This window comes from Chaetura pelagica, unplaced genomic scaffold (genome assembly GCF_000747805.2).
Source record: "Chaetura pelagica isolate M959 unplaced genomic scaffold, ChaPel_1.0 scaffold31, whole genome shotgun sequence".
Classification (NCBI taxonomy): Eukaryota; Metazoa; Chordata; class Aves; order Apodiformes; family Apodidae; genus Chaetura; species Chaetura pelagica.
This window is the reverse complement of record NW_009952481.1, coordinates 3,690,043-3,701,596: the sequence shown is the minus strand read 5'-3', so window position 1 is coordinate 3,701,596 and position 11,554 is coordinate 3,690,043. Positions and strand designations below refer to the sequence as shown.

General features: G+C 45.0%; 1 protein-coding gene across 1 annotated transcript in view; it reads right to left on the bottom strand.

Annotated features, from left to right (window-relative positions):
* Positions 1–10,879, bottom strand: part of PDZD2 (PDZ domain containing 2) — a 137,109-nt gene extending 126,230 nt beyond the window's left edge. The window contains exon 1 of the mRNA XM_010008740.1: positions 10,401–10,879. Coding sequence (XP_010007042.1) covers positions 10,401–10,879 — 479 coding nt within the window. The remainder of the gene's footprint in view (positions 1–10,400) is intronic.
* Between the last annotated feature and the right edge of the window lie 675 nt (positions 10,880–11,554).

The window sequence follows — 11,554 nt, the reverse complement described above, 5'->3', positions numbered from 1 at the left end:
ACAGCTGCTTCCTCAGTTTTTTTCTTAGAGCTCCTATTACTCAAAAGAGGAGGACAAATCCTGCTTTGCTCCTCATGACTGCTGGTTCTGAAGCCAATGCAGCCACTGCTCTTTTTATTCACAGGCCCTTGTTTGCAAATAGAGCACTTTTGGGAATAAGTGCTTCACTTTAATTAATTGCTTTTCCTGTTTGGGGAAAAAAACAAACAAACAGGTTTATTCATTTAGAGAACTTGGCAACTGCAGATTGCCCATTTCTTTTTTTGGAAAAGATATTTTAAAATAATGTTAACCCACAAATGCAGTAAACATATGGGATTTGCAAGTTAATCCAATAAGGCCACTATGGTGATGCTCCAGAGGACTAGTCACTGTCAGGAGGGGAAAGGAGACTAATTCTAAAAGGATTTCCTAAAGCTTTTTTCATGTTAGGAAGACAAGAGCAAATTTCCCTTTTAGTAGTGTTGGTTTGGGGGAGAAGATAATGATAGAGACAACAAAAAACAAGTTCATGCCCATGGTAGCATGTTTCAAATTATATATCTGAGCTTTAAGGAAAACAAAACAGCCTTTACCCGTATGTATAATTTTTACACAGCAGTGACTGAAAATAGGAGACAATATCTTTTAAGATCAATTATTAAGGGCCAGATTGGCCACCTTTGATTGATATTAATTTTAGCAGCTGCTCATATGGACAATTTTGTTTGAAAATTGGGCTGTTACTAACATCCATCAAACAAGTAATACAACTGATGGATTTGGGAATACCCAAACTCTTAGGAAAATAAGTAGTAATACAAACCCCTTCTGTTTCCTAGTTCCTGTGGACTACTTCGACCTGGTAGTAGTACTTTGACTCTGCACTGAAGTACCAGCTACCAGTATAAACCACAACAACTGGTAACTTCATTCTTGTAGGACTCAATTGTAATCTCTTTTCCAACAGGTTAAAAAAGGAGCAGCTGCTGAAAGTCCTTTGAGCTGCACAGGTGTAAGAGAAGAGTGAGGTCTTCATGAGCAGTTCCCTCTCCACATTCCAACATAGGCAGATCTGCCCAAAACACAAAACATTTCTGTGCTCATTAAAGAGATTAGCTACTGCACTGAACAAGACCAAGAAACAATTAGAGTAATTATATTATGCATATACACATCCTAAAAAGCACATAAAGAAACACTTTTCACTGCTCTCTTATGAATTCTTTCAAAAGGCAGGCTAAATTCCCAGTTGACATAACCCAAAAATTGCTTAAAATATTTATAAGACATTGCCCTCTAGAGGAAAGCAAGAAAAATCTGTATGTTAGCAGAACGTCTCTACAGATGAAAATATGAAACGTTTTCAGCAGAACAATTACTGTATTTGTTAGCAAGCATTTTCAGTGAGAAACTCACACACCAACCAGTTCGGGTCCATTTATTATCTCTGAGTTTTCAAGAAGGAATTCCTCAACCTCCAGCTCATTTTCTTCACCTGGGCTCAATGTTAAGATAGATGGTGCCACAAAGTTTACTGGGTGCCACATGGACATGTTTTTTTCTTCACTACCAGAATGAAACCAGACCAGGCTATGAAGAATTGGCAATTCTTAATTTATCACAGCACTAACAGCCACTGGTCAATGTGTATGAGGATGATGAGGAGGACATCACTGACTTCTGTTTCATCAAATAGTTACTCTGCTACCCTGAACCCTGACCAATACTCAAGAAAGATACCAGGAAATCACAGTCAAAATGGTTGCTTTATTTAGCAACTTCTAATTCTGCCAGGTTTTTTTTAGAAGATCATTTAGATATCTATAATACCTTGCATGGAAAAGAGAAATAAACACACTCTGGCATCTTTTTAAAAAACAGAAGCGAGTCTTAGGCAGCAGCAGAAACAATCTCCTTCAGTTAAGTTTCAACAGTTGTGTTGCATTCTGAAAAAGCTTGAACCCATTTTACACCCACCCCTAGTTTCTCACAGTGTTGTTAAAAAGCTTTGGGGTGGCTGGGCTTCCTTAGTCTTGGATGCTCTAGGGTGAAGTCTGCTACTAATAATCACATTTGCCCTACTCTTGTCCTGTCACAGTAGGTAAAACTCTTCCCGAGCTGCCCCAAGCCTTTTGGCAGAGCCTGCCAAGTTATCTTTTTACTGGTACTGGTCTGTTAAAAATCCTTCCCTTTGGAGACACAGATGATCTTGCTGAATGTCATCCATTTCATCCAGAGAAACCTGCAAGAACAATGAGTGATGCTGCAGAGCCTGCAAGTGATGTATAAACCTTTCCCGTCTTAGCCTACATCTGATAGAAAGGAGACGAAAAAAGTAAGTTTCAAGGAGCATGTGATACAGCTCTGAGCTGGAGGCAAGTGTCATATCAGATAAGAAGAGCAATGAGTTTTCCATGGGAAAAAAAAAAATCCCAGCCCCAAAGCCATTTGCCATAGAAGCTGTCTCTGGAGTTATATAGCTGCATCTTTGCTGATCACACCCATGTTTCTTATAGTTATCCTCTCACTTATGTCTGTAGATGGCAGGTTCATGCTGATAAGCCATCTCTCTTGAGACTGATGTTGAGCATAGCCTTTGCCTGTGGAACTGTCTCCTGTTCATTATCTTTCAACCCTCCCTGCTCCTGCCCTTTCCAAGCCGGGCCTGATTACCAGTGACAGGGGATAATCAGGTTTTAAGCTGCTGCCATGATTAATGCTTTTAGCTCTGGAGGGTCACAGCTCAGTTCTAGTGCATCTTCCAGGACAGCAACCATCACACCCAAAGGTATAGGAGGTTTGCAAGAAGGTATGATCGCCACTTCCTTGCACAGCAGCCCCAAAACCCTTCTGAGAATGGGAATACTGCTCACTTAGCCCCATGCTATGAGCAAGGAACATTTCAATGAAGGCTGGGAGGCTGTGCTTTTCCAGGACTCATGGCACACCAGTCAGTACAGGTGGGAAAGGACAACCTGCCATGTACCTCTCTGCAGCCCAGTAACCTGGCTCTCACCACCTCCTCCTCCTGCAGCAACTCAGTTCTCCTGTCTCATGGAAATGGGTCTTTAGCCGACAGCCTGCCTTGTGCAAAACTCTGGATTCCCAGAATATTAAGAGAAATTCACATTTACAGATTGGATGAGACACTGTGAATGACTGCACATTGCAAATTGGTGTGTAAGGGCACAAACATTAGAGAAAGAGCAAGAATAATGGGCACAAAATGTTCCTTGCTCGAGTTTTTTAACATCTCTATTTTTAATTATTGATGGCTAAAACACTGTTCTATGCTAGCAAATGCACTGCTGGAGAGTCTTTGAAAAAACTGCTGCTGTGGCTGAAGGCCTCACCTGCTCCTTGTCTAGGTAATAGAAAAAAGTGCCCGTATTTTGTGCATTCCAGCAGTTTGCCAATTAGTTATGTTCTGCTGCATCCTGACTGTGCTTCCAGGTGACCTGAAAGCATGGGATGCTTGCTGCGTGCAAGACTGACAATCCCACTCCGGATGGAGAAGGGCTCTTGCTGGCACTTGGGTGCCAGGGATAAATGATGAGGCACGAGGCTGATTCACCAAACCAGGCTGTTCCCACAGCAGATGAGTGGGGAGGGCAGAGCTCCCTCCCAAACAGTGGGTTTGTTCACTTGTAATTACAGCATGGTCAGAACAGCAAATTACATGGAGATGCACAGCCATATATCTGGCAAGAAGGTACAGTCTTCTAAGCAGAGCTTGCATTGCTCAATGGAACAAAACAAAAGCACACAAAAAAAGTTCAGGACAACCCATTTTATCACCTTTGAAGCTCTCACCCCTCCTAAGGTAACACCACCAACCTCTGTCCAAGTCCTTTCAAGCCTGATGCAATCCCTATGAAAAGAAAGCACACAGGAGGGCTGAGGAGCATTTGCTACAGATAGCCCTGGGGATATTGCCTAATTATACACCTATGGCCTCTGAGGATCACGCTTTCAACCCAGAGAGGCTATCTCTTGTGTTCAGTGTGTAGAAGGCAGCAAAAAACACACTGCTCCCAAAATTTTGGAACTAACATGCAAACACATATAGGACATGAACCTTTAAAATCATGGTGAGTCCCTTCATTGTCTTTTATGGTTTTAAGACACAACTGAGCTGAGCAAGAAGATAATAAGATGCAAAGTTGAGGAGGTCAAGAGGCTTGGAAAGTGCTTTGAAGAGGCAACTGTAATGGTGGGATGCTGCAAATGACCATCGCTAGGGGGGAATGGGTTTTGCCTCTGCAGAGGCTGGGCTCGGCAAGGGGAGGTTTTGAGAGGAAAGGCAGGAACCAAAGAGTGTGGAGGGGAAACGGAGTGAACCCACGCTCAGATTAATAAAGCAAATAGGACAAACAAGCTAAATTATCTCTGCTGACTCTGGGGATTAGTGACCTTCTGCTTAAGGCTTTAGCTCTTGAGAGGGGATTTGGGCTAAAGCTCATTTCTTCGGAACAACTTGTTTCTCAACACGTGTGGCTAGTGCCTGCTCATACCTTTCCTGAAGACATAAAAGAAAGGGAACAAGCATGTCTTTCTTAGTTTCTCAGTCCTGTAACATTTTCAGAGAGAATTAATATCCACTATCAGTGTAAAATACAGCAACCATGCTTTAGAGCAGGCTCCATGCTGCAGCATGCAAGATCAGAGAGAGGCTCTGGGTTTGAAAAATGTTGGACAGCCATAGGCTTCCTCTTATTTTGCACAGGTTGAGCACACATTCATGGTCTCCCTGCTCACAGCAGCTGAACTGGAGGAGGAAGCCCTCAGCCAGGATCCCTGTGTGCTGCTTATTTTCCATCCTCAGCCAGGCAGCTCGGAGGGCATGTCAGCACACGCTTCCCATCCATGCCCATGATAACAAGCCCCAGATCTCAGCCTCTGAGCCCTGACCCACCACTTAGCAGCATGAAGATTGGTAATATGATATATAAAAAAGAAAGGAATTTGAACTTCACAATAGGTTGGGGGTATTTTTTAGGTCAGTTACGATAAATCCTTTCCCCGAGATTGTATTTGGAGGCTGCAGTCTCCAGGACCACTGTGTTTGTTTTTCTCTATGTAGTCAGTGCTGTTAATATTTTAACAAGGAGCTCCCACAGAAATGTCTGCCCTGTGGCCAAGGGCAAAGGGCCAGGATACATTTCCATTTGTTTTCCTATTAAAACAAAAATATTTTCTTACGAACATAACCAAGAGAAGGCCCTACTAACACCAGGCATAGCAGCTGCTTATACTGAGCAGAACTTTGTGTTGGCAGCACCTTTGCTTTAGGAAGAAGGTGAGGAAACACAGTAGAACAGAGCAATAGCTACATGCAACCTAACTTGCCTGGGACAGGGGGCATGTGGTGAGACAAAGCTTTCTGCAATGACCTGGGATAATTTCCTTGGGGTGATTTTCCCTAAGAAAAAGTATGCATAAAGGAGATTGCTCTGCCAGGCAGAAAACAAATCCAGAACAACTTCCAGAGAAATACAAGACAGAAACCTGAAAACCTCCCTTTCCACCACAGCACAGGAATTTACCCTAGCACCTGACCCTACTAAAGAATGGATTTGTTACCCAAAAACTTGAAACTGACAACCCCAGCTGATGAGCTCAGGGAGCACAGCCCTTGCTCCCTACTGGGGAGCCACCCCCACATGCCAGTTAGAGCACCTGGAAGCGTTTTGAACCCACCACTGAGTAACACGGTGCTCCAAAATCATGTGGATGCTCTAGGGATGCAGTGTCCTCCTGCAGCGACGGTGCCTCACCACACCGTGGCAGGAAGCTGTGCCCCATGGAAAATGCACAACTGGAGCATTGCACTTTGACATCAAGGAGGGACCGCACTGGGGGTGGCGGGGAGGTCGTTCTTTCCAACAATAAAATATGTCTATTGGAGGGGGTAAGGCAGTTTATGATTAAAAAAATAAATAAATAAAAATTCATTTCAGGCTTCTAAGGAAGGAGGAGCTCAGTAAAAGTGCCTCGAAAGGTGTGCTTCTCTGAAAAATCAGTTTTCAAACCACACTGTCAGATTTTTGAGCAGATCAACTCAGACACAGCAAAGGTCCATGCTCCCCATACCCATCCCCTCAGCAGAGGTACCACTCTGGATCTCCCCACATACAGGGTCCCAAGAAGGAGGCAAAGAAGAAAAGCACCTCCTGAAGACTACCATTCAGAGCAGAATTCAGGCTCCAAACACAACCAGGGACTACATACTGGCTTTCCAGTACTAGTAAGGATTGTTTTGATACAGAAACTCACGATTTCATCCAGCTGAGCCCAGGACTGTTATTGACTGCTGCAGGCAAGAAGCACAAAGTGCTTTACACATTTTGAGATCTGTAATTTGGTTAGACATTCAGTATTGTGCTCTGTAATCTGCTGCTAGCACTTACAGAGAAGCACAGCTGTGTTTAGAATGTCCATATATCACACAACTACTAATAGCATTGACCTGTTAGGAGGATCAGGACTTTACCTCCATACTTCCAGCTATCCTGGAGCATGTAGATGTGACGTGCAGTAGCAGCAAGCACTCAGAAAAGATCTTGGTACTGCTGGAAAACCCCAACTTCAGGTAATGTCAAAGCATTGCCTTCAGTAGTGGAACCTGAAGCTCACTCTCCATTGCACATCTGATTTCTGAAGGTCTTTCTCAGCATCTTTGAGGATAAACTGATTTCCGTGACATTTGGCATGCCATATCATCTGCTGGGGAAGATCCCAGCAATCCACCAGGACACTGACTGAAGAGGAGAGACTAGGAAAACACTATGCAAAGGTATGGCTGTCAAAACACTCCTCTGTTCATTTTTTTGGAAGCAGCTCCAGGTTGTGGGTTAAAAATAAGCCAGCCAGTTCTCTGACTATATTCCCACACATTTTGGTCATTTTTGGCAGTGAGGAACATGAAGCAGTGGTTGGGTTTCCACATATCTGATGTTCATACCACACTGTCATTACTTGCAATGTATCTTACTCCGCTTTCTTCAAAACCAGTTTGAATTGAAAAATCTAGTCAGCATTGATTTAAAAAACTGCATGTATATGGTAGCTGTGTTCAAGTACTGCAACTCTGCTTGATAAAATTTGTAATCAAATATTTCAAACTGAATTATACTCATGACACAATAATTATTTTGCAGCCCTCCCAGGACTTTCCCAATGAAGCCCCATTCAGTCATGCTCAAGAAATGAAGGATTCATCTGTCATCTGCAGGAATACTAACAGCCTCCAGTAAATGAGTAATATCCCAAAACGAGGGAAGTAGTTCCAAAATACATTGGAAGTTGTTGTCTGGGGGAACATAACCCATGTGTTTCAGAGATATAGTTGTATAGACAGAAGATAAATAAACATGCAGAGTTTTGACTAACCTTTATTCAGTATTCCAATACAGCTCATTTCCCTGCAATTGTATTTGATAGACACACACAATTTGCTAACTCTGAAGAGAGCAATAATTTTCCCTCAGTCACTAACATCACCCAAAATGCCACCACCTACATCATTTGCCTCTAATGTAATAATACCCTGTTAAGCAAAGAGCTTTGATGATTATGTTACTGCATAATGTTTCTCTAAATGAAGAGAGGGGGGAAGAGAGAAACAAGATCAGCAATAATCAACCTGTTTCTACTGTTTACGTGCTAATCACGTGGAATTTGAATAAACATTTCTTCAAAGAAGTCAGATTCAGCTTGCCTAGCAGGGAGAGACAGATGAGTGAAACACACTGGCAGCTCCTCCGAGAGGCATTGTGCTGCTCCTCTACACTGTGTTTGACCCCATCACTGCTCTGAGACCTGAGGACCTGCAGGCACAGGACCAGGTGACAAAAGAACACCATCTCTCCAGGTCTGCTCAATCTGTTACAGCTCCAGCTGTCTGCCCTGTGTCCTCCAGAGGATGACCACATCCGTAGGACAGCCAGCAAAAGGGACTGCGTGTCCCTACCTCTCCTCTCCCATTGTCCAGTGCATTGGCTTAGCCCCTTGGAACAGGGAGGGTCTGCATGGTGGGATGGAGCCCAAGGTGAGGTGGCACGAAGCCCAGTGTATGTGAGCACACTTCTGCCAGTCTTCCTGCAGAGGTGGTAACCCCCAGAAAAGTGGCCAAGTCTTGAAACCCTCATGCCAAATTCCCCACTGTTATGGACATAAATCAGGAGATTCCTTAAAACACCAGTGTGGACAACACATCACATTCACTAGGCAAGATGAGGCTGTCCTGGCACACTTGGCAGGCAAGTAATAAGCACACAAGCAGTGATTTTGTCTGTCGAAGCCAGCCTGGTACTAGAGGAGCTAAGGCAGCATTTTGATTTTACTCAATACGTGCAGGCTATATCACACTGCAAATCACAGCACTCACATCCATTTGTGTTGACCTGGAGAGTTTCTCACCCAGACAGAGAATAGGCAGACAGAAGTCAAGCCAGAATCACTGATCACTGTTGTGTGTTGCACCAAATCCTCGAAGAGCCAAGGGGAAAGGGCTCTGCTACTGCCACAGTTGCAGAAATATGGATATACTTTAGGAAAGCTTCTTTGAAGGCCTTCCCAGAAGGCAAGTTGACATGGTCTTTCAAGTCTATTATAAACCTAGACAGAATTATGTCCCGTCTGAACACCCTGATGGAGAAACCTACTGAAGGACTTCCAAAGCATCCTGGAGCACATCAGATGAAAAAGGTGGTAACATAGGGTTGGCCAAAATAAAAAATCTCAGCTAAGGAAAATGGAGCACTTGGTTCTCATTAGCAGCAGTTACAGCTTGCTGGTCTAATAACAGAGCTTTCCAAAAGGAGTAAGTCCCAAATGAAGCCTTCAGATATCAGATGAAAAGAACAGGTATCCAGACATTTTGGATTCCATTGGGCCTTACCTTTCATTTTGCATTAATAATATGAGAACATTATTGCTGGCCACTGCAGCAGTTCCTTTGGTTTTTAGGAACAGTGACATCTAGCAAAAGGAAAACAGCCAATTAACTGGTTTATTGCCACAAAACCTCTCAAATCTGGGGGTGCCACTGACTGATACTGCCGTATTACTAATATTTATACATTAATGGAATTATAGGCTTGAAATTACAGAGGGGGTTGTTACTGCACCTACCACAGTCAGGTTGACTGGCCCAGCACCCACAGATTGAGAAGTCACTGCTTTTATTCTGCCTCGTAGCACAATTGGGAACCATGGTCACCCCAAACCACTGCTGTATCCACTGCCTGTTGGGAGCAAAGGCCATGCATTTTGTAGGATTATAACTTGCAGGTGTCACCCCCCCTGAGGCCTTGGTGGCTGTGCAAGCCTGACAGTGAAAGTAGCAGACAAATAACCTCCCATCAGTGGGAAGATCCAAGTGTTTGGGGGTTTTTTCAGCATGAAACTTATTTCAGGTAAAATTTGTTATTTGCCCCAGATGCAAATCTCACTTGCTGAAGCACTTTCTCAGCTGGTCTAATACAGCACATTACTCCCAAGGCCCATACAACATGTTGGATTACCTAGGCTGCAGATCAACTGTTTCCTTTTAAAGAAGGTCCACTCACTAGTGTTGTTCACAAAACTGTCCGCCCTAAGATTAACACCCTTTGGCAAGAAAGGGAGGATTTCATGCCCTCTGGTATGCTGCAACCTCAGGCATGAGTGAACATTTGCATCCTCATCTTTAGCAGAGAAAGGTCTTGGCCTTTGCAAAGGGAAACGTGAGCAAGTCTGCTGGCCCACAAAGAGCAAAGCCAGGCCAATAACTGATTTTACAGCATGCAGCAGAGCCTAGGTCTAGAGAATTTAAAAAGCAAAACCAACTTGAATCATTGCAAGAACCTTAATTTCTCATTTGAACTCTTAAAGGTTTCAAGTTTTCTGGAACAGGAGACACCAAAAAAAGAGAAAATGCAATAAAATCAAAGGGAATTTATTAAAATCAAGTTGTTCCAGTCTCGAAAACACAAAAATATTTTGCTTTGAAAAAGTCTGAGACATCACTTAGCTGTCAAAAAAATTATTCAACAAAAATAAGATGCAACTGTAAAAAAAAATATCTTCCAGTCCTGCTGAGTCTGTATTGATTTTTACTTAAGAATACAGTTTTACCCAAACCCAGGAAGACTCCTGCTTTAGTGGAGACCCTGCAGTGCTTGCAATGTACTATTTTTTGACCACAGTGACTCCTCAAAATTTTCCAGTGCATATGCAAAGCAGCAAATGTAGGCCAATTATGAGTTTGCTTTCATTACTTATTTTCTACAGACCTTAAGAAGGAACCAAGAGCTCTCCCAGGGAATAGAAAGCAGAGGTCAAAATCTTTGCTGTTGGGCATGAATCAGAACCGACCGTGACCTGCACCATGTGCTGCAAGTGATGGCCACCAGCAGCTGCTGTCCCACCCTTACCTGGCACCAGTGACATCCACACCGACCATCAACTGCCCGTTCAAGGAGAGGATCTCGTCTTTCAGCCGCACTCTCCCGCACTTCCCGGCCGGGCTGTTTTTCTTCAAGTCTGTCACCCAGATGCACCCAACGTCGAGCACTGGCCCTTTATGCCCCTTCCTCTTCTTCCCTCCCCGACGCTTCTCCCCATACTCCCCCAGAGCTGGGATGTTCCCAAAGCTCAACCCCAGAACCTCAGTTTTTCTCATCTCCTGGGCCAGATACATGGTGCAGATCTCCATATCCAAAGTCCCGCAGCTCCCTGGCTGCAGTTTGCTCTCGTCCACAGAAAAGTTGAGCTGGATGTACTCACTCAGCTTCTGGACAGCTGAGCGGCAGAGCTGCTGCTCGGCACCCTCATCCCCCTCCCGACGGCTGTTCTGCAGCCACTGGCACAGGAGGGGGAGGAAGACCCCTGCGTTGTCCTGCGTGATGGGCATCGCCGCTCCCGAGCATTCCCTCACGGCAGCAGCCCCGGCACCGGTCGGCTCTCTGGACCTAGGCTCTGCTGCCCACCACGGTCCCTTTCAGCCCCTGGGGCCATGCTGGAGTGGGACTGCAGATCCCAAGCAAGCCCCATCTAACCTCACGTGGACATTTGTCGCAGCTCCAACCAGCCGGCAGCACGGCCCAGGCAGGGCGCTCGGTGCGGACACGCCACAGCTGGATGAAGTGTGGGCAAGTGTCTCTGGCTGTCTGGGTAGCCCAGCTGTTGGGGTCACCACTCCACTGGGAACAACGTCTCCTTCCCACTACGGTCACCACACCGTCTTGTCCTGCAAGGGGGAAACAGCATGGTTAGAAGTGCCAGAAGCAGCGCGGGTGCCCAAGAGCCCCAGCCCAGCATCCCAACCAGGACAGCAGCTCAAATCTGGGCTTGCACGGCCAGAGCAGCTCTTCTCCTGCAATTTACCACTTGAGGGCACCAGCTGCTCTTCTCAGCAAGGGAATAAAAGGTCACGATAAGCTCCTGACCTTCCTGGTGAAAGGGGGAATTGATGAGCCGTGGGGATGCTCCTGCCACAGCTCCAGGCCCGTCACCGAAGCGAAGGATACACTCCAACCAAACCCACGCCGAGGACCACTGAGGGGCTGGTCTCACCAGCGACTGAAGG